This window comes from Schistocerca americana, chromosome 2 (genome assembly GCF_021461395.2).
Source record: "Schistocerca americana isolate TAMUIC-IGC-003095 chromosome 2, iqSchAmer2.1, whole genome shotgun sequence".
In the NCBI taxonomy this organism is placed as follows: Eukaryota; Metazoa; Arthropoda; class Insecta; order Orthoptera; family Acrididae; genus Schistocerca; species Schistocerca americana.
The window spans coordinates 535,369,179-535,393,924 of NC_060120.1; the positions used below are offsets into that span (position 1 = coordinate 535,369,179).

Consider the following 24,746-nt stretch of genomic DNA (forward strand, 5'->3'; position numbering starts at 1 on the left):
GCCACCCTGGGTTACATTACAGAAAGATAATGCCCACCTGTACGTGGTGAAAGCTTGCCTTACAACGCAGCGGTCCGTCGACTATGTTCTGCACCTCGTTTTGTTGCCCTTCGTTGCAAGCCATCCTGCGCTCACATTTCGGCAAGATAATGCCCGCCTGCCCACAGTGAAGGTTTCCACTGATTGTCTTCGTGCTGACCACACCCTACCTTGGCTAGCAAGGTCGCCGGGCCTCTCAACAACTGAGAAATTTTGGAGCATTATGGGCAGGGCCCACCGGTCATTCCGGAATTTTGATGATCTAACACTCCAATTGGACAAAATGTGCCACTATATCCCACAGGAGAACATCCATGAAGTCATATGGATCGATACAAAGCACAATAACTGCTTTCATAAGGACCTCAGTTTGACCAACGCGTTATTGAGTTCCTCAAATTGTGAAGCCCTTTCTCTTCAATAAATCATTCAGTTTCTTGTGTGTATATGTACATTACATCTACTGATTTCCCATACGGATAAATCCTTCGTAGTGGGTCGTTTTAAAGTGTAATTAGGAAACTATTTCTGCAAGACACGTCCTTAATTCACGTTATATCTTGAACGTCGTCGGAAAATACCTAGAAGAATAACAGTGAAAAGATCCCCTTGCCAGTTTTACAAACTTCCGACGTTCTACACAAAATGATATTGATCTGCAGTATGATTGACTATTTCGTGTCGGTGCGTGACCGTATAGTACGACTTTTGTTTACCTTTATCTGATGCTTTGAAGATTCTTGTTCTGGCATGAAATACCAAGTGTAACGAACTGTGGTCATATCTGTTACCTATTCGACGCACACTGCCACAGCTGTACTTATGAATACCAGGGTTCATCCTTATATCGTCCCAAAGTAATGGTTCGAGCTCAGAGTTGTATAATCTGCACCAGACTATCTCGTTGCGTCAACGGAATGTCGCTATCTCATGCTCCAGTCGAGTAAATACCCTAACTCCAGGTATTTACCTCTCCATATACACCGTTGGCAATGTCGTATCATGTACCACGAATCATTAACTTATAAATAGCTCTGTCACAGCTCATCAGTTATTTACAACGCTCTGTGTACCTAACCGAAGAGTGCATTCAGTATTTTCTACAGCCAGAGAACTGTATGAACATGACATTTCAGTTCTATACAGGGGGATTCAGCTCCCCTATCACTGGGTTTTATGCGACTCACAGTACCTTCAAATACCACTTGCAGGATCTTCATATTCTCTCGCTCGCTACGTGCAAATTACACTACTGGTGCGGCCGAAGTGGCCGTGCGGTTAAAGGCGCTGCAGTCTGGAACCGCAAGACCGCTACGGTCGCAGGTTCGAGTCCTGCCTCGGGCATGGATGTTTGTGATGTCCTTAGGTTAGTTAGGTTTAACTAGTTCTAAGTTCTAGGGGACTAATGACCTTAGCAGTTGAGTCCCATAGTGCTCAGAGCCATTTGAACCATTTGAACACTACTGGCCATTAAAATTCTACACCACGAAGATGACGTCCTACAGACGCGAAATTTAACCCACAGGAAGAATATTCTATGATATGCAAACGATTAGCTTTTCAGAGCATTCACACTAGGTTGGCGCCGGTGGCGACACCTACAACGTGCCGACATGAGGAAAGTTTCCACCCGATTTCTCATACCCAAACCGCGGTTGACCGGCGTTGCCTGGTGAACTGTTGTTGTGATGCCTCGTGTAAGGAGCAGAAATGCGTACCATCACGTTTCCGACTTTGATAAAGATCGGATTGTAGCCTATCGCGATTACGGTTTATCGTATCGCGACATTGCTGCTCGCGTTGGTCGAGATCCTACGACTGTTAGCAGAACATGGAATCGGTGGGTTCAGGAGGGTAATACGGAACGCCGTGCTGGATCCCATCGGCCTCGTATCACTAGCAGTCCAAATGACAGGCATCTTATCCGCATGGCTGTAACGGATCGCGCAGCCACGTCTCGATCCCTGAGTCAACAGATAGGGACGTTTGCAAGACCACAATCATCTGCACGAACAGTTCGACGACGTTTGCAGCAGCATGGACTATCAGCTCGGAGACCATGGCTGCGGTTACCCTTGACGCTGGATCACAGACAGGAGCGACAGCGATGGTTTACTCAACGAAGAACCTGGGTGCACGAAAGGCAAAACGTCATTTTTTCGGATGAATTCAGGTTCTGTTTACCGAATCATGATCGTCGCATCCGTGTTTGGGGACATCGCGGTGAATGCACATTGGAAGCGTGTATTCGTCATCGCCATACTGGCGTATAACCCGGCGTGATGGTATGGGGTGCCATTGGTTACACGCCTCGGTCACCTCTTGTTCGCATTGACGGCACTTTGAACAGTGGACGTTACATTTCAGATGTGTTACGACCCGTGGCTCTACCCTTCATTCGATCCCTGCCGAACCCTACATTTCAGCAGGATAATGCACGGCCGCATGTTGCAGGTCCTGTACGTGCCTTTCTGGATACAGAAAATGTTCGACTGCTGCCCTGGCCAGCACATTCTCCAGATCTTTTACCAATTGAAAACGTCTGGTCAATGTTGGCCGAGCAACTGGCTCGTTACAATACGCCAGTCTCTACTCTTGATGAACTGTGGTATAGTGTTGAAGCTGCATGGGCAGCTGTACCTGTACACGCCATCCAAGCTCTGTTTGACTCAAAGTCCAGGCGTATCAAGGCCGTTATTACGGCCAGAGGTAGTTGTTCTGGGTACTGATTTCTCAGGATCTGTGCATCCAAATTTTCGTGAAAATGTAATCACATGTCAGTTCTAGTATAATATATTTGTCCAGTGAATGCCAGTTTATCATCCGCATTTCTTCTTGATGTAACAATTGTAATGACTTGTAGTGTATTATTGCTACAGGAAAATGAACAGCACATTTTTGTAGGAAATTTAATGTACTTAAATTTTGTACCTGGATACGTTTCCGCTACAGGCTGCAGTTTTCTAAGTATTCAGGAGAAATTGACAAAAGCGACTTTCAAAGGCGGTTTTCTTGAATAACTCGAAAACCATGGGCTCCAGCGAAACATATCCCAGTACAAAGTTAAACTAAATTAAATTTCCTAGAAAAGGTCCAGCTCATTTTTTTCTGTAGGACTAACAGTTTGCACGTAGCAAGTGAGCGTTGCATTTGAAGACGTTGTGGGCTGCATAATATCCAGCGATAGAAGCAACTGAATCATCCTGTACGGCCCCTCACAGCTCTTTGTGTCAGCGAGATCAATACCTAAGTAGCAATGGAAATCACTTCTATTAGTAGTAATGCTTGTACGATGAATTGTTTCTAGTGTGTACCAAAGAGTTCAGCAGTCTCTTTCACTTGAAGTTTCTGAAGTACGATATCGACGATAGATTTCAGCGCTTGCCTGACGTTTTAAGTCTCCAACAACATCCCCTACAGCGATCTAGGCGTAATCTCGGATGTGGACGCTAACAATCACGCTCCATTGGATCTCACTCGTCTCTGTCTGTTAACGCACAGTGACAGGAAATACGTTTACGATCTCCAGCTGTTGTGTTCGCAGAGACAAACACGTATGAATAGCCTGGTGCCACACAGACCTTGTTAACTGATGTGCGTTCAGGGCTGTGGTCATACTGCGAGTCACGCGTCGCGGATGAGTTGCGAAAGAGAAATGAGTAGCAATATGCAAAGTTAAATCGCATTCTGATTGACTATTGCGTTAATTTCTGTGAGACAGCTAACTGCGGATACCACCGCGAGCAACGTGTTCTCTGATGTATGGAATGCGAAATTGCTACCGATCAATCAATACGGCCGGAAATGCAGTACACGGCTCCGTGGGCTGTATCTCCTCCCGCCATCACGCAGAGCAGATTTTTGGTAGCATTATGTTTTCTAGCTTTAGGATTTAAAAACATTATATCCAGTTAACAACTATATAACAATTACAGTGCTGGGTACTTGATACAATGAGTTGCGTCTTTAGGTGTTGTGATACCAAATGGTGACCAATTCTGCAGGATAGCATTCAGTATGTCCCTCTATCTTGCTATATCAAAATTATGGCTGCTCTGGAAAACGAATAAATGAAACATTGATTAATGATACCGGAATTCAGGTTGTCGTAGCAGGAAAAAGTAATGTGTCATTTTCTTGGATAAATAAATCTATGAGAATAGCAACGACATTGTGAAAATAGTAGGCACTTGTCCGGCACATAAGTGCACAAATGCGTTTCTTGTACCTAAAGTGTCTCCCGAAGACGAAGCGCTGGCAACAAATACAGTTTTAGTCAATAGAAGGTCGTATGACTCTGTTGGTGAATCGAGCAGAATCGAACTTTTGATATTAAGGATGCCTCAGGAAACAATCTCTCGTAGTTTGGCTGTTATATTTTCATAGGCGCATTTCTTCGTCTTCACATTGATCTCTGTGCTGCACGGTATAGGAACTTGCGTCAAGCCGTAAGAAAGACGACATTCGATTACTTGTTTCGCGCTGTCGTGTTCGGTGCATGTCTGACAAAATTCAAACTGAAACTAGGGACGTAATGCGTAGCCATCGTTTTGCCTAAAAAATTGATATTTGTACGTAAATAACAAAACAAAAATTTTACAGATGATTTCGTAACTACTGTAATAATAGAAGAGACTGAAAACTTTCTTCCTTACCGTAATCTCCGGGTCAGGCACGGATATCTGCAACAGATAAAAAGTTATACTATTAGTCTCTGCAGAGTATAAAGTACAGTCTCATTTCTAAAAACAGCAAAGTATATTGTCACGCAGAAGAAGGTGTAATTGGATAAATGACGAACACTAACTTCACTTAACGAAGGTTTATTCAGCACTTGCACATACAAGAGCGCGGAGCGAATTGCCTCCGACCAGAACACGTACAGTATATATACAGCTACAGAACATTCTAGTACAATGATTCTTGAAATTTGTGGATACCTCTAGAATGTACTCGAAACGAATATAGAAGTTCAAGTTGTACAGTCAGGGGAGTATTGAACTCACGACCCTCCATACAACAGTTTAGTATCATAACCACTACACCACGGAGCTACTCAGCTTCTTCTGCGACAATATAGTCATCAGGCCAATGCAGTTACTTCTGATGAAATCAATATTCTCAGACCTTAGGTTCAATAATGAATCATGGACTGTTTTCAAATTAGCACTGCACATTTTTGCGATGTATGTAAGAGTGGTAGTTACTCGTCAACCATTTCTTATTAGTTATATTTCTCTTTAGTTATTAAGTCAGAGCTTCATACAGTTACCCATTGTATCCTCTAATTTTTATCGAGGGTAAGCACTCCCGTGTATTTCAAAACTTGGCTGTATATAGTGAGGACACCGTTTGCTTCCGAGAAACGGTACCTATAAATGTCTTTGATATACAGTTACAACAGGGAAAGGAAATTTGCTAATTTTCAAGCAGACGTGGTAGAAGAACTTTGCTTTCCATCTTATCAGTGGCAATGACGTTTTGCCAAATGAAAGTGGCTACAAAAATAAGTCTATGCCAACTCCGAGAGGAAAAAACGCTCGTCCCAAGTTGATCCTAGAAACTGGAATAACACCAAGAAAACGAAAGTGGTAGATTCAAAACTAAAAAAAAAATACTGATATTCAAATGTTAGTAGACGCAGATTGATAAATTATGAGTAGATTAATAATTAATTGTTTTCAAAAAGCTTGTTTTTAAGAGTGTAGTGTGCCAAAGGTTTGATAGCTTAAATTTTATTCATGTATGAGCTCCATCAGAAAAGGGAAACTATAGTCAGGTGATTGCTTCTGTGAAGAAGCCGATGCCCTTTGTGTGTTGGCTCCTTTAGCTATGGATAAAAACGCTGCTCTTTGTGCAAGTTGTGTAATCGCAGTACCTATAAACTAGTCTGGCGTGTGGTGATCTGCTGGGTTACCTAGTCACTGCTCAGAGCGAAGGCAATATTAACATTAGTGATCATATCGCAAACAAATTTACGTCGGAAACCTGACAAAATGACAACGATTTGGAGTAGCAAAACCTTTCAAAAATTAATAGTGCATATATTATATGTGGATAAACTGAGATGATACGACTAATCTCTTGCGCAGAGGGTTATGCTTTGGCAACTGAATAGTTTTCCATTTATTGATCTGATGGAATTAAATTTCCCCATTATATACAAAGCTTGGCTGCTATTCCAATACCGGAGAGCCTTGGCAATATTGACGATTTAAGAATAGCAAGTTAGTCTGAAGGCATGATATGAAGTTTGTGTTATGGAGGACATTGGACCAGAGTAATCCTTGCAGCTGTGTTACTTATACCCCTTCGGTGGTGTAAGGTTAGCACATCTCCAAGAAAGCAGGAGACTCAGCTTCAAGTCCCAGCCGAGGCACAAATTTCAGTTCATTTCTTCAGCTTCTATTGTTACTCAAGTTTTCCATTTATTTGTTCGGCCGTCTCTCGATAGTAGTTCTTTAAATAATAAGTAGTCTATTATTATATGCTGAAACACAATAAAATGCGGGTTAGCTGAGCGTCTAACACGCTTTTATTTGCATCATCAAAGAAGGTCAACAAGATACGCTCATCTTTAGTTTCGCAAATTTTTCTTTTCTAGATTACAAACACTTTTACAACTTTTGGTTTCGGCTATGCGCAAAGAAGTAAAGTATTTGCAACCTACAACCTGTTGAAGCATAGCCGTCTTGCACTAATGTTTGGTGATAATGTTTTCTTCAAATTTTATAATTCATGTGTTCGTAAAACACACACACATTTAGGGAAAACGCAGCCATGCTTTTAGCAGAAGAGCTTAGTTTCCTGTTGCCCTTTTCAAATATGATATATGGTTGTTGATGTTTTAGTAATTGTCCCTCCAGTGCATTGAAAATCTTGCTTGTATTGGTTTCAGTGAAAGGCTTCACATAACATAAACTAATAAGAATTGAATTTTGTAATTAGTACTACAACACCACATGTGTCTGCATTCGATTATAAAACAAATGGAAAGCGTCTATTTCAGTATTATTTCAGATGAAGAGCGATGCAACTTAATCACTGAATAATATTTAATGTCATTAATTAAGGATTCTGAACGAAAGCATGTAATTAAATGTAAGTCCTTATTTACTCCACTCAAAATACTTTGTTGCTTTGATAACCGGAATTGCGCATTGACAGATTCTTAATACATGTTTTCCTCTAAGTTGTTAGGCATTTTTCTAAACGAAGCTCTGTGTCAAGGTACGTAGGAATTCAATTTTTTGTAACATAATGACACATTACTTGGTGGAACAGCCACATCGGCAGACTGTTTAGCGCTGCGTTAAATCGAAAGAGATTTACTTTAACTGTTTTGCATAGCTTAAAACGTTCAGGATAGCTAGATTTGGTTACAGCCGTAATGGAGCAATTTTTTCGTGTTCAGCTTCAGTTAAGCTTTTGACTGTTTTACGGTTTGCATCATACTTACCGAAAGTACTGAAGACATCGAAGAACTTAATTCATTTACCATTTCGAATTTCATCTTAACAGAGTCGAGAAAGAACGTGCTTCATATTCATATGACGCAGATAGTACCAAGTGAGTAGTCGCTGTTTTATTAATTGGATACTTCATTACAAAAATGACAGTTCCTAACGGAAAAAAATGTAGTAACTGAAGTACAAATGTCGATATACTCCTGCACCTTTTTCCTTTAGACATCGACTGTTCCGGTCTGGTCAGTAACGTCCCGTTGACTGTATTGTATTATCCAACTAGAACTCAATAGAAAAATGTGTATCCATTTAAGGGGGGTATGACGTCAAACGGGACGACTTGGAGCAGGAGAGACACCACAGGACATTTTAATTTCCACTGTCCATACTTTTAAAAATAAATTCATAAAACTTTGTCAGAATGACCAGAAAGGATTCAGGATTTACACTTATAGTGGTGGAAGTTCAAAAATGTAATATGTATAAAAACTATAATATGTAAAAATATAATATGTATAAAATTTGAGATTTTTCTAAACATGAAGATTAAAATATAACAGCACATTCATTTTTTCATAAATTAAATAATTTCTAGAGTTTCATACACCTGTAAGTATGGTTTGTATGCTGTGCAAAATTCATCGAAGAATCTCTCTTACTTATGAAGAAACGTGTACCTATAGCAACAAACGGAAGTGAAAAAATGATAAACTTTCACATGTAAAAAAATTTATTTTGTTATGTTTTTAAACTTATACTGCTATGATTGTGAAACCTGAATCCTTTCGGGTCATGCTGACAAAGTTTTATGAATTTATTCGTAAAAGTATAGATAGTGGAAATTAAAATGTCCTGTGGTATCTCTCCTGCTCCAAGATGGCCCGTTCGACGTCCTACCGCCCTTAAGAACACTGTCGAATGAAATTAGCAGATGATGATCCTATTTCAGATGACATACAGTACTAATTTTGCAAACAGAAATTATTTGTAACTGTTTGAAAGAGCACGCCGGAATGGGATTCTAAGACAGGTTCCTATGTGTTGCATAGCAGTGCACTATCATTCGCGATATCCGTAACGCCTCAGTGACTAACTCAGACTTTCACCTTGTCACTTGTTTCCCTCAATATCTTCGGAGATGGAGCCTAGCAGACGAGCCTCCATGGTGACTGGTAAGCATGGACGTAACAAGTCGAAACTCTATATCGCCCTGTTAGGCGTACTTTGAGAGTGCAGTTATTAGAACACTAGCGCGAAAGGAAGATCTGTATTCCACTCGTAGCACGACACATAATACTACCGTATTACAAATGTTCATTGCAATGTATGTTACGATAAAAAATAGAAAACATGTAATATCAGAATTAATTTTTCTACAATGAAGCTTCAATTTTATTAATCATCGGTGTCATGGTTTTTTTATGCAATGTGTCTTACGGAGACAGATAATTATGTGGAGGTGAGATATGCGGAATCGTGAAAAGGCCTTGCGTGTACCTGCCGAGCTCATTCAGTTGGGACAGACACCTACTCCCTCTCTCTCTCTCCCTCTGTCTCCCTCACCCCCCCTCTCTCTCTCTGTCTCCCTCCCCCCTCTCTCTCTGTCTCCCTCCCCACTCTCTCTCTCTGTCTCCCTCCCCCCCCCCCCCTCTCTCTCTCTCTCTCTCTCTCTCTCTCTCTCTCTGTCTCCCTCCCCCCCTCTCTCTCTCTGTCTCCCTCCCCCCCCCTCTCTCTCTCTCTGTCTCCCTCCCTCCCCCCCTCTCTCTCTCTGTCTCCCTCCCCCCCCCCCTCTCTCTCTCTCTCTCTCTCTCTCTCTCTCTCTCTCTCTGTGACAAATCTAGTCTTTACTACGCTGACTGTTAGCTACACTGCTGACGTCAATGAATCTGATACGTAGCGAGTCACATCTCGTGGTCTTGAGAATTACTGTTAAGAGAATGACTGGTGACCATACAAATGTTAATATTTATGGGTGTCTGCATGATTTCACCAACTACGAAAGTTCCCAAAACTCTTATTTAAACTGCTATTAGTTATTTCATACGTACGAAGAGGGATTACTGAATGGAACGAAGGGAGAAATGAAAGGTAGAAATTTAGGGAGCCGGCCGCAGTGGCAGAGCAGTTCTAGGCGCTTTAGTCTGGTACCGCGCGACCGCTACGGTTGCAGGTTCGAATCCTGCCTCGGGCATGGAGATGTATGATGCCCTTAGGTTAGTTAGGTTTAAGTAGTCCTAAGTTCTAGGCGACTGATGACCTCAGCTGTTAAGTCCCATAGTGCTCAGAGCCATCTGAACCTTTTTAGAACTTTAGGGAAGGTCGATATCGAAAGTATAAGAGACCGAACTTTAGTTAATTTGTGACTCCTATGCAACTTGTAGATCTGGCACGGGGTACTCTTGTTTTGCGCGAGGAAACTATACGGATCGCTGTTACAAATGTGATACAGTATCTAGGAAGACGAAAAGCCATCGCTGAGCTACATATGTACACTCCTCAAGTCACTGAAGAGTGCATGGCTGAGGTTACTTCGCTAAAATATAACCGATTTTATGCTCTATTACATTATCGTATGGAGTGAGGAGAAAACGACTGAATATACACTGAAATTTTATAAATACCTCAACAGTCTCTGACTGTAAATATTTGTTTATTGAATAAACAGATATTTACGATCAAAGACTGTTGTGGTATTTACGGAATTTCATAAGAGTGGATCGCTGTTATCTTCATAGTTACTATGCCACCCCTTATGGACACGAACTGTCGGAACAGCGATCGGAAACGGTGCGGGTGGACTGACCGATGTAATTGCTTCTGTACTCACATGGGATGTTGTAAATACCAGGAATATTGAGGCCGAGACCGTCCTTAACAGACCGTAGCAATTGCATTATCTTCTTAGGAGGTCGGATAACAGCTCTGCCACCTCATCTCTCCGTGACTCTTTCTATTTCGCTGGATGTAGAGCCTCGGAAGGGAGGGAACGCAACTGGTGGCTCATCACGTGAATGTTCAACATTTTCAAGTTTCCTTTTCTTGAAGAACTGTGATTTCATATTAGGTGACCCATAGCCGTTCTGTGTGTGTTCTCGTATGCTGTAGACATCGTGAACTGCCTATTCCAGAGTACATTCGCCCGCTACACACGGGTCCCATCTCGGGATTCATGTTGTGTGGGGCCATCAGGTACAACTCTCGGTCACAATTGAGCTCTCTGTAGGTAAAGTAACCTGAGCCCACTACATTTAATAGGCTTCGACAGGAATGCGATGTGTTTTTTTCAGCAGGACAATTCACAACCACATGCTACTGTTGCAACGCAACGTGGTGCACAACTACTGCCCTGGCCAGTGAGATCACCTGATCTCTCGCTAACGGAACACATACGATGAAGTGGGAATTTACTCGTTCTCCAGGGGCTGCAAGAATCATTGCAGAACAAAACGCGCAAGATATTCAGGCCCCTCTATCGTAGGATGCCATTCGGCACCTTTGTGGTCGTACACATGCCTGAGTTGCCACCAGAGGGCGGCGGACTGTGTAATCATGCAACTGTTTGGGCACCCTTTACTGCGACGTGTGCATCGTTTGGTCTAAATTTGTTATCACATTTTCCTACAGTGATGTACTATCTGTCACCTCACTTGTCAGTCAAATGACATTTCCTTTAGGGCGTTGAATCTTTTTTGTGTTCCGGCAGTGTATTTAACTTGCCTTAGAATCTGTGTTGCACTTCATATGGGTTGTGTTGACCTATTACGACCTCAGTCACGCGTCCCTCATTTCGTTATTTGTTTGAGGAGGAGCCGTGGGACGACGCAGCGACAGCTGCAGAACGGAATATCGGTTACTTTCTGTGGTGGACTGCATGTGGCAAGCCTTTAGAAATGGACTAATTTCACTGAGAATCGAAGTCAGTCCTACAAGCATTTACCGAGCGAGGTGGCGCAGTGGTTAGACACTGGACTCGCATTCGGGAGGACGACGGTTCAATCCCGCGTCCGGCCATCCTGATTTAGGTTTCCCGTGATTTCCCTAAATCGCTCCAGGCAAATGCCGGGATGGTTCCTTTCAAAGGGCACGGCCGACTTCCTTCCCCGTCCTTCCCTAATTCGATGAGACCGATGACCTCGCTGTCTGGTCTCCTTCCCCAAAAACAGCCAACCAACCAACCTACAAGTATTTAGCTATCAATCTGAATCCCTGGATAACGGAAGCACTCTGGACTGTTATACGCAGAGAAAAAGCAACTAACGCGATGAAGTGGGTACATATTAACGTACGAATTACCACAATTCTGTACTTATATCCCTAACACCCTGCGTATCAATTCAGTATGAATGGATCACCATTTAAAAATTCACCCATTACTAAAGATCAGGCAACGATTCAAGCGTAGAAAACAGTCTAATGCGTTAATTGTGATCTGAGATTATTCCTGCTATTATTGGTGTAGAGTAACGACTGAGAACGCAAGATAAGAGGAATTAGGACTCTTACGGAGGCATAAAATCAGTCGTTTGTCCCTCGTTCCATTTGCGAGAGGAACAAGAAAGAAAACGGCTAGATGTGATGCGAGATATGCTCTAGTGCAACCTCAAGAGAGCATTAACCTAAATTACTCTAAGGAGTAAAAATAAGCAATTTCAGGTCATAGTACTCTAAAAGCATCATTATCATCCAGGCTAGAAGCAACCTAGAGTAGATCTTAATCGCAACAAATGAAATTCAGAGGCGTGCTGCTAGATTTGTTGTCAGTAGGTCTGATCAGTGTTCAGGTGTTACGGAGACGCTTCATGAACTCAAATGCGAATCCCTGGAGGGAAGACGACGTCCTTTTCAAGAGGGATTATTGAGAAAGCCCAGAGAACCGGAATTTGAGGCTGACTGTAGAACGAGTCTATTGCCGCCAAAGTGCATTTAGCGTAACGACCACGAACTTAAGAGGAATTAGGCCTCATACGGGGGCATAAAGTCAGTCATCTCTCCCTCGCTCCGTTTGCGAGAGGAACAGGAAAGAAATTTACTAGTTGTGGTGTGTATGTAGATGTAGACATCAAATGCACCATCATAGACAGAGATTTATTAAGTTTCCACATGAAAAAAAGTTGATAATGGCCTGCTTGTAAATATGGACAGTGACAGGAAGCATAAACTTTCATCGGCAAGAAGATAAAATTACAAGCCTTACACAGGACTGCGGTGAAATAATGGTTTTCAAAAGATCATTAGGGACTAAGAGTTTCATACGAGTTGGACCATTTCGTGTTTTTGTTTTATAAAACAATATTTATCATGGTTTTAACTGCACATAATCTATCCTCTCACTTGAGAAAGTTTCTCGGACGGAAGTGACGTCTGCCCACAAATTAAGGTCTTTCCCCCGCATAGGACAACACTAGCGTAATGGCTGAGTAAGCCGCATTAATTCTGGGGAGTAAATATACACATGCCGCGAGGCCATTAGGGGCACAAGTTTCTGCCCTCGCCGACTAGCTGCGGCGAGCCGCGACACCACAACTTGTTCTCCAGGGGACGGCAAAGTGCGACGCAGAAAGTAAACGAGGAGATGAGCTGAGGAAGGAGGCTGGGCAGCCTGTCGCTGGAGTTCTTCCTCTTTGTTGTAGTGAACTATACGCAGTTTTGTGTTTAAAGCATAGTAAAACTTCAAGAATATCACGAATGCCTTGCAATTATTGCTCTGATACAGATTAACAACATTAACGAAGGACTATTGTCATAAAATGTCCTCCTGCTATACAGAACTTTTTAACACTATTTGTTCATGACATGTCACATAGACTAATGCTGAAACTGCTGAAGCATCAACCGAGATAACATAGGACACGCCACATGGTTTCATTATTTGTCTAGTATATTTAAACTTGTTGGAAATTGAGAGTTGATACCTAACTGATTTTACTGTTGCTAATATCTTCACTTGCTCTGCACAAATGAAAGTTCTCCCTCGTACTGTGATGTATGGAAAGCGATGAATATTGCTCTGGCCGAGTGGTTCTAGGCGCTACAGTCTGGAACCGCGCGACCGCTACGGTCGCAGGTTCGAATCCTGCCTCGGGCATGGACGTGTGTGATGTCCTTAGGTTAGCTAGGTTTAAGTAGTTCTAAGTTCTAGGGGACTGATGACCACAGCAGTTAAGTCCCATAGTGCTCAGAGCCATTTGAACCAATATTGCTCTGATCGAACATTCGTATGTCTGGTGTACGTGTGTGTCTGCAGTTGCCTGTGTGACGAGTGCAATGTAGACTTACTCGCGATGTAACAGCTCCCAAGAGAATATAACATTCACCACTCATGGTCATTCAATAACTGTACAGATCGTTCACAAATTCCAATTAGAGACTTCTAGGATTTGTAAAACGAAGTAAGTACATAATACACTCCTGGAAATGGAAAAAAGAACACATTGACATCGGTGTGTCAGACCCACCATACTTGCTCCGGACACTGCGAGAGGGCTGTACAAGCAATGATCACACGCACGGCACAGCGGACACACCAGGAACCGCGGTGTTGGCCGTCGAATGGCGCTAGCTGCTCAGCATTTGTGCACCGCCGCCGTCAGTGTCAGCCAGTTTGCCGTGGCATACGGAGCTCCACTGGTAGCATGCCGCGACAGCGTGGACGTGAACCGTATGTGCAGTTGACGGACTTTGAGCGAGGGCGTCTAGTGGGCATGCGGGAGGCCGAGTGGACGTACCGCCGAATTGCTCAACACGTGGGGCGTGAGGTCTCCACAGTACATCGATGTTGTCACCAGTGGTCGGCGGAAGGTGCACGTGCCCGTCGACCTGGGACCGGACCGCAGCGACGCACGGATGCACGCCAAGACCGTAGGATCCTACGCAGTGCCGTAGGGGACCGCACCGCCACTTCCCAGCAAATTAGGGACACTGTTGCTCCTGGGGTATCGGCGAGGACCATTCGCAACCGTCTCCATGAAGCTGGGCTACGGTCCCGCACACCGTTAGGCCGTCTTCCGCTCACGCCCCAACATCGTGCAGCCCGCCTCCAGTGGTGTCGCGACAGGCGTGAATGGAGGGACGAATGGAGACGTGTAGTCTTCAGCGATGAGAGTCGCTTCTGCCTTGGTGCCAATGATGGTCGTATGCGTGTTTGGTGCCGTGCAGGTGAGCGCCACAATCAGGACTGCATACGACCGAGGCACACAGGGCCAACACCCGGCATCATGGTGTGGGGAGCGATCTCCTACACTGGCCGTACACCACTGGTGATCGTCGAGGGGACACTGAATAGTGCACGGTACATCCAAACCGTCATCGAACCCATCGTTCTACCATTCCTAGACCGGCAAGGGAACTTGCTGTTCCAACAGGGCAATTCGCGTCCGCATGTATCCCGTGCCACCCAACGTGCTCTAGAAGGTGTAAGTCAACAACCCTGGCCAGCAAGATCTCCGGATCTGTCCCCCATTGAGCATGTTTGGGACTGGATGAAGCGTCGTCTCACGCGGTCTGCACGTCCAGCACGAACGCTGGTCCAACTGAGGCGCCAGGTGGAAATGGCATGGCAAGCCGTTCCACAGGACTACATCCAGCATCTCTACGATCGTCTCCATGGGAGAATAGCAGCCTGCATTGCTGCGAAAGGTGGATATACACTGTACTAGTGCCGACATTGTGCATGCTCTGTTGCCTGTGTCTATGTGCCTGTGGTTCTGTCAGTGTGATCATGTGATGTATCTGACCCCAGGAATGTGTCAATAAAGTTTCCCCTTCCTGGGACAATGAATTCACGGTGTTCTTATTTCAATTTCCAGGAGTGTATTTTGAACAGGAACCCTTGTCCCGAAACATACCGTTCCCCTGCTGCAGCCGTTTGAAAACATGTTTGCTAGGTAGGTTTGCAACAGAATAGTAATGGTGGGCGGTGCTTACGTCGGATTGGATGATGTCATTTGACATCTATCCTACTTCTCTCACCTGCTTCGAGTCTCATTCATGTGCTTGTGAGTATGAGAGGTGGTATGGAGTGTTGGAGGGGGTACGGATGTAGTAGATGGTCATCCACAACATACCAAACGTGCCGGGAGCAACATCATTTGCACGCGTAATTGCTCGTGTAGTCGCTGATGGGTTCTCTTCAACATGGTGAGGCACGACCGCTTCCATATCGAGTGTGCGCCGTCTCCTTTTAGCACCACTGTCAACTATGTGAAGGTGAAGGTACCCTTTCACGAAGCCGTTGCGTAAATGCCGAAATCTACATTTATACTCCGCAAGCCACCCAACGGTGTGTGGCGGAGGGCACTTTACGTGCCGCTGTCATTAGCTCCCTTTCCTGTTCCAGTCGCGTATCGTTGGCGGGAAGAACGACTTCCATAAAGCCTCCGTGCGCGCTCGTATCTCTCTAATTTTACTTTCGTGATCTCCTCGGGAGGTATAAGTAGGGGGAAGCAATATATTCGATACCTCATCCAGAAACGCACCCTCTCGAAACCTGGACAGCAAGCTACACCGCGATGCAGAGCGCCTCTCTTGCAGAGTCTGCCACTTGAGTTTGCTAAACATCTCCGTAACGCTATCACGCTTACCAAATAACCCTTGGATCTTCTCTATCTCCTCTCTCAACCCGACCTGGTACGGATCCCACACTGATGAGCAATACTCAAGTATAGGTCGAACGAGTGTTTGTAAGCCACCTCCTTTGTTGATGGACTACATTTTCTAAGGACTCTCCCAATGAATTTCAACCTGGCACCCACCTTACCAACAATTAATTTGATATGATCATTCCACTTCAAATCGTTCCGCACGCATACTCCCAGATATTTTACAGAAGTAACTGCTACTGCGATTGAGTCGGACGTTGTGCAGAACGATCTTGATAAAATCAAAGAGCAGCTCTTCCATTACCAAGAGTTCCCCCATACTAAATTAAAGGTAGGGTGGGTACGAAATTGTGGGAATATAAAGCAGGGTTTAAGAGAAACAGATCTTGTTCAGAACAAATGACCTGAATCTCATATTGCAAGAAAATCCAAGGAATTCTGGTTTACACCTACAGATATTACTATTCGGAAGATTGCTGCAGTTTTCTGTAAGCCTTTCGAGAAGTAAGAATAGATGTTTAAGTGTTCACTTATAACATTTTACGAACTTTCAGCATGCTACATGTGAAAAATAGGTCCGCGCCTTGTTTTACAATTGAAATAAATGGTTGTAGCTAAGCCATAAGTTGTATTGAGAAGTATCATTTTTTGTTTCTTGATGGTAACTAGTTTCGGACACCTGTGTCCATTTTCACACCATTCGTACCATAAGTGTGACAATACAGGTGACAGACTATGTACAAAAACAGCTCCTCCAGTGATGGTCAAAGTGGCTCTTCTGCCAACTCAACTAAGTTGGCCATAACGCTACTTACACCATCACTGCAGGGACATTCTTTGCACACAGGTTATCGCTAGTATTGATACACTATACGGATGGTTTGAAAACAGACACAGGTGTTCAGAACTATTCATTATCAGGAAAGAAATAAAGATGCTTCTCGTACACCTTGTGACGGAGCCACAACCATTTATTTCACTTGTAACAGTACTCAGAGAATGGAGAAAAAATTTGGTAAAACATAATACCAAAAGTGGAGTACAAATTGTCTGGAAAAGAGATAATTTTTTTGTTTTTTAAAAAAGTATTGTTTACAGAGGATTTTGCAATTCAGGCAGACAGCTTACTTAAACAAAAAGCAAAATAAGTAGAACCACAGAAATCTTTTGAAGAAGAAAAATCAGAGGTTATGACAAACAATAAGACTATATCTTCAAAATTAGACATAATTCATACATACACATATGAGTTACTGTCAGGCAACAGTCCAAGGGGGAGGGGGGAGGGGAGGTAAAGCCACTCACTACTCGTCTAACATATTTCGGAAGATATTAAGTCATAAACAATGAGATACGTGAGTAACTGCCCCATCATGCATGACGTTTAAATGTATTACTTCTGTGCTACTAGTTGTATTCGCAATAAATTTCGCAGACGGTATCCAAATATGTTGCCAAATGCACCTGCAAAAGTATATAATGGTACTACACATATTTCAGGAGATATGACGTCATAAACACTGAGGTGCTTGGAAAACTGGTCACTGTGTATGATGTTTAAATTTATTACTTCTTTTCTACTGACTCTATTCGCAACAGAGTTTCCAGACTGTATCTACATATACCGCTGACTGTGCCTACAAAGTTATATCAATGTATGACACGTAGATCAGGAGATATGACGTCATAAGGACTGAGATGAGGGAAAAACTGCTGCATCATACTTGACGTTTGAATTTATTGTTCCTGTGCTACTCAGCCCCGATAGCTGTGTGGTCAGCGCGGCGGTCTGCCACGCCAAGGGGCCCGGGTTCGATTCCCAGCTAGGTCGGAGATTTTCTCCGCTTAGGGACTGGGTGTTGTGTTGTCCTCATTATCATTTCATCATCATCAGTGGAAGGCGACGGGAAACCACCCCTGGAATCTCTTCCCTAGACGCTCATGCGGTGGACCTCTCTGACGAGGCTTCCCCCATGACAAGACCTGCCGTCAGACAGAACACAAAGTTTAAGTTCTGATACTAACCCTATTCGCAGACAGTATCCACATACGGCGCTGAATGTACATACACAAATACACCATTATATAACACATACTTCAAGAGATATGACTTCATAAAACGTGTGAAAAAATTCCGCATCGTGCATAAAGTTTTAATACATTTATTCTGTACTATTACACGACAGTTCTACAGTCGACTCAACTTAAGGAAATCCTTGACACCTGGCAGTTCTATCAAACAGCTATCAACTGCGAAGCGCAAGCGGCTGTGGGTGAAAATGCTAGCCGTCTATAGAGCTATGAAGAGACGTTGCCATAGAGATGTTTACCAAATCGTCTTCTAGATACGCGTAGCGTCCACGCCCAGAGTACAGAAACTGTCCGCGGTCATGTTTCTTAACTTGGATACTACACTTATAATTTTTACATTATGCGAATTTATTTGCTGTGTCATAATTCCAAAGGTGTCTTCATGAATTCTTGGAAATAAATTTTTTCAATACTTCACACAGTTAATTTTTTGTTTTCGTTTCTAATATAAAGTTGCAAACTGAAGACCCAGGCGACATCGTGTTTGTCAACTAGTATACAAAAAAAATATAAATAAGCACGTTGATTTAAATGGTTAGTAGAAAACCCAAACGCTAATGTTAGGATCGATGCAAAGAAAAAATGACAAGGAAAGATTGTGGGGAAGATATTAGTTTACAGAACATAGGATAAACCATTAAACACTTATAGAGCTGGCATGAAAAATTATTGACGAATGTGAAAAAAACACTATTTAAATACTCTGTTGATGCTGAAAAAGAATGAGCCCTAGTAGGCTGAACGGACAAACTAAACAAGGTGAACAATTACTAGACAAACCAAGTTGACTTAAGAATGTACACGAAGAATAACTAAGAATTTTGTGATAGGACAAAATGTAAAGAGTACATAAAGGAGAGAGTAAGTTACCAGGATAAAATGATTCAAAGGATAGAAGGAAGAAAACGGGCAGTAGAAGAGAGGGAACAGCAGAGTTAACAGATGAAGGAAGGTGTAGTGAGATACTCGGTTTTGACGTGGTCCTGTATGGTCTCCGGCGGAATAAAGACGGAGACAATATTTCATTTTAGGAAACAGCATTACTGTCCATATAAATACATTTTAAAAATTTCGTACAACACAGTAAAGATGAGAAACATAAATAAATTTACACGATTACATTATGTGAATTGATTTGAACTTCTTAATTTGTGAACCATTCTGTAACTTATACAATTTTAATTTGTGTTATCCGTAAATTAACAGCTGCAGGCACCGACCAAAGGCAATCCCACATGAGAAAACAATGCCAACAAAAGAATGGATGGATGTTTGTACATTGCCCGAGCCCCACTGACCTACAAAAAGCCTCCGTCTATTCATCCACTGTGCCTGTCACGTTCATTCAACGTTGTTTTTTTTCCCTGGACGTTCGTTCTTTTCTTGCAATCTGTCATCTGCTGTTTATTTTACTTTCCCCGCTATGAGCTCAGAGCCATTCATCTTAGTCATTCCTCAGATTTCGTTTATGAGCTACGTGTTGCATCTGTGCTCCTATTTGTATAACTTTATTAACTGGGCTGTCATGACAGCAAATTTATCACGCTGCAGTGCTATAGCGTATATTACCACTAGACAAAAATGTAATTTATTATAATTTATATCGCATACTTCTAAACTGATATGAACGTCAGTTGGCTGGGACACCATTAACTTTCCAGAATGATCCCTACTCTGCAGCGACATTAAGTTGCGGGAAGCTAGATTGTATGAAAACCGAATGACATTACGGACAGAAGCTGGGGTATAACACCACCGGCATTAGTTGCACCTTGTATCTAGGAACGAAGGAAGACTGGGATTTAACTGCCGCCGACCGCGGTGGCCACGTGGTTCTAGGCGCTACAGTCCGGAACCGCGCGACTGCTACGGTTGCAGGTTCGAATCCTGCCTCGGGAATGGATGTGTGTGATGTCCTTAGGTTAGTTAGGTTTAAGTAGTTCTAAGCTCTAGGGGACTGATGAGCTCAGATGTTAAGTCCCATAGGGCTCAGAGCCATTTGAACCATTTAACTGCCGTCGATTATGTACTACAGACAGAGCACAAGCAAGGATACGTCAAAGATATGGAAGGATATGAAAGGGACCGCACCAGGAACTTGCATTGTCTTTAGTCAATCTAGGGAAACCGAAGACAAATAAAATCTCGAGCCTCGGACGGGGATTTGAACGCTGTAATTACCGATTGCGAATGGAGACACTTAACCATCTCGCAGTCATATATCTACAGGCAGAAGCTTCTGGGACACGATATCAGCATCTGTTAAAGTGTCTTCTATCCACAAAGTAATTCTGCAGTGAGACAGAGACGACTAAAGATAAGTCGATGTTATCTTGGGAAATAGTGTTCCACTACTCTCAATTAACTACTTTTAATTTCCTACAAAGCGATTATATTCATGTTCTTTCTGTGAGACTATCAGTTTGGACGTAGCGAGCAAAAGAACATGAAAATCTCACGTTTGGTGTTTTAAGGCCCAATGTAACACTACGGGTGCATTAAACGACATCGGTAGGGGCAGCTGAATCATCGTTTGTATACAACCTATATGGTACGCTACTAAAAATTATTTTATGTAACAGAATTGTTTAGAAAGTAAATTTTCCAACATTCTCCTTGATTTCAATCGCATGCTAAACACTGTTTAAGAATACTTAAGTTTCTGTGCAAAAGAAACGACCCACTGCTGTGTAGTTGTGAAGCTATCATCCGGGCTGAGGAGCATACTGTTTCAGAGGAGTCTGTGCCACCCAGACGCCTCCCTCTGTTTAACACAGGGACCACGTTACTCGATATGTCATCGCTGACTGAAGCAGGGGAATGCTTGAGCTGCCGATGAAGCACAAACGCGCACACTTCCCTTGCTGTTCATCGCTCTAAAATTGTGAATGTTTCGACCTACCAGTGTCTTTTTTTACAGTAAAAATTATGCTAGCTTTGACTGTCGGCTTCATCTGGTGGGCTACCAACTGATGAACGTGAGACGGATAGCTATAAAATTTTAATAATCACCTGAAAAAAGGAAGTTAAGTAAATGGTTTGTCTGCAGGTAAATGCTTGCACTTGTGGCGACGCAACAGCCACTACATCAGCCAAAATAAGATGGCGCTGCCAATTTATAAATAAAGTATCACGCGGTAATTCGGGGTTTGGACTTCAAAGAGAAGAGCGCTGCTACAGTCCATGCTGAGTTAGTTGATTAGTGAGAGCGTACGAAAACAATACGCTATCATATGAGACACTGGATAGGTGAACATACACTTCCCATGTGATCAAGCAAGTCTGAATACCGAAGAACGATGTGTCAGACCATCTTTCCGTGAATAATCAAGAATCGCAAAGGGGATTGAAGCCCTGGTGCTCCAGGACTCGCTTATCACTGTCGAAGTGATAGCGGAAAAAGTGGAAATCAGTCATGAATTAGTTTTCAACACCTTGCACGAATTCCGTAATTGCTCATAGCCCGCCAAACTGCGGCGTCAGCAGAAATGGTGCCGCTATTTAAGGACAATCCAGGTGGATTATTTACCCTTATTATCGCTATGGACGAGTGCAGGGTGTATCATTTTGAGCCCGAGGCAAAGGAGCAAGAAAGTAGTGGAAACGTGTGAATTCATCACCGCCGAAAAAGGCAGACACCCATCCATCATCTGGCAAGGTGATTCTACCTGTTTTTGGGACTACCGTACTGCGGTGCAAATACATCCTTCAGTAGCGAGTTGCAATAATGACTGTGTGGACGATGTGGCCTATTCTACACCTTATTTTTGATCTATGTGACGATGCTGTGCTGATTATATTTATATGTTTTGACGACGCTATTACGCCTTATCACTTTAGGGCATGGCGTAGAAAAGATCTGAAGATGGTCATTACGGACTGAAACCGGTCATTGTCAAAAGAATTGATATTGTGATCAAAGATTGGAATAAAAAACATTTGCAAATACATAATTCGCGTAAAGGGCAAATCGTCACAGGATCGTAGTACTAGAACGTCCTGGAGAGATTAAGGGGGCTGTCTGCACGAGGAGTCGCTGAAATCTGTCCTAGAGGGCGTTTCTGCTCCAAGAGAAAGTCCCAGCTCTTTTTCCACAGGACAGTGTCACACATATTGCTTTTGTACTATAAAAAGTTGCCTCACTTGCCATGTTCTCCTATCACATCACCCAGGCTTCTATCTCTTTCCTTGGAAACATAAACGGTCGAGTGACAGGCGTTTCCAAAATGACGACGAGGTGATTTGAGATGTTGAAAGTTTCCTTAGCAGCTACAATGTAGACCTCTAAAAGACAAGGTCTCTGCCAATTCATCCATCGTTGGGGAAAATGTACCATAATTAAGGGTGAATATGTAAAGAAGCATAAAACCATCACCAATTTTCATGGCCGCAGCTTGACTTTTTCGACTTGATTATTAGAACTCCTGATTACAGCTCGTACTGTGCCTCCTGTTAGCACACCTCTTCCACCAAGATTGCAAGTATTTGTAAATATACCCTCTTGGCTGTACTGAATTCTCTGTGGAAAGAGAAACAATCACTCAGCCACAGTTTTGCGCGACGTCAAGAATGGCAAACTAGCAATGGAAGACACATCGCAAGTTTCTGGATGACGGCAGGAGGCCAAGTGGGAACAGCAGGAGAAGAAGGATGGCAGCAAGCGCGGGGTGACGGGTGTCACCTTACCGCGTGGTGAGTCACGGAGCTCCGCCCTCGCGCCCCCACCCTTTTCCTTCCCCCTCCACCGCCACGAGGTGGCCCAGTTTCTGGGGCGGCGTGCGGGGGCGGTCGATACCCGCGGCAGAGGCGGAGGCAGCGGCGTTGCACAGGCAGTAGCAGGGGGGCCGAGGTGTGGCCGCGGCTGTGGCACACGTCCACAAGTGGCCCAGCTCTCCCCGGGGACTACGCCGCCACCGCACTAGTTCCACTATACTCCCGTTCTGTACACCCACAACTACGCTCTGCACAAGCCACCGCAGGTACAGCCTTCATTTTTATGTACATCAATCGCGCTAGGTACACCGGATGACCGATAGTCGTTACATCTCCGTGCAACCACCATCCGACAGTAGGGGTGTCATCCTTGTGGTGTTACTTTAATTTGCCGCCATACTGCACCTAACAGACTCTCTAGTAGTAATGTTACGAGACTGCCTCGGTACTAAACCCGTCACAATAGCTCAACCTACGTGTGGTCATGAAGTTTTCATTGTCACCTCGAAAAAGTAACAGCATCTTGGCTGGAGCTCATAGCGTGCGCCTGCCCGACTAAGACGCAGTGATTTCGAGCCCCTTGCACTGACTGGCCCTACAGTATGCTATGCCTGATCAAACACAGTAATTTTATACACTCTAAGATGGGATTTTAAGGTTCCAAAACCCGACTTGGATTGAATAAATACGTAGTACAACTGAATCAGATTCCTTTAAATTAAATAAAGGGATGTTGAGTAAGTATTTATTTTATATTCTTTGCAGAAACATGTCTACAAATCACTTGGGGGAGCGAAAAGAAAATGGCGCAGCCCATTTGTTTTCACTGGCCTAGGGTCACGCAACGGTTCTGTGGCGCAGGCGTTACCAAGACTGAAGACTGCAGAATTGTACCTGTGATCAAACATAACAATAGTAGCGTAACTTCTTTCTTCCGAGGACATAAATAGCGCTTTGTGACCATTCCACGTACGTACTCCACCTTACGAATGCAATGAACCACCTTGCTGTAGTTTCTCTACTAGCACGGTACTTAGGGTCACCAACTTTCTCCCGTATTTCCCGGGATCTCTGGTATTTGAATATATTTTTTCATAATCTCCCGGCTGCCGTATTTTCAAGATCATTGTGCGGTTTTCTCCAGTTTTTTTATGCATGCACAATTATTTTTCAAGCATTTAAATTTTGCGCGCACGGTCAGAATTCGTTGAAACGTTGGACAGTAGAGACACCTGATTCTATATCGATATTATATCTATCGATTATCTTAGAAATGGTCAACCGACGCTTGGTGGTTAGACGTGAATTCGTTTCGGTGAATCGTTCTTCAAGATTTTATTATGGTTAGCGAGGACAAAGCTAAAACGCCACCAAATAAGAGAACAAAGTATATGTATTCATATCTTACGAAGTAGGTAGCTTTATATTGCTAGATTGGACCAGCAAACTGCTCCATTCGGAAACGTGATTTTAGCGTCGCACATGGCGGCAAGAACAATTGTGTACAGCACATGAATACATCAGGTAATAAATTATGACTATGCATTCTAAAAAAATATATGTCTTACTGTTCAGCACGTAATAGTAATTGGCAGTTTTTTGAATGAACTTCTTGTATGTTTATAGGTCACAAAAACAAAGCAAATAATGTCACTACTTCATCCGAGGTAACTATCTGTTCAGTTCTCCTCAAGGCCTAACAAACGACGACGTGAAAACGGTTGCTGATAAACTTTTCATTAATCCACCAAACAGTACAACACAATCTCAGCTACAGGAACTTGGATCGTGCGATCAAACTTTCAAAAAACAATTACAGTGATTTTGATGTGTCAAAGAC

At 43.3% G+C, this 24,746-nt stretch overlaps 1 protein-coding gene across 1 annotated transcript in view; it reads right to left on the bottom strand.

Moving 5' to 3' along the window:
• LOC124594151 overlaps positions 1-24,746 on the bottom strand; it is a 1,388,778-nt gene that overhangs the window by 849,933 nt on the left and 514,099 nt on the right. The window contains exon 3 of the mRNA XM_047132507.1: positions 4,695-4,721. Coding sequence (XP_046988463.1) covers positions 4,695-4,721 — 27 coding nt within the window. The remainder of the gene's footprint in view (positions 1-4,694; positions 4,722-24,746) is intronic.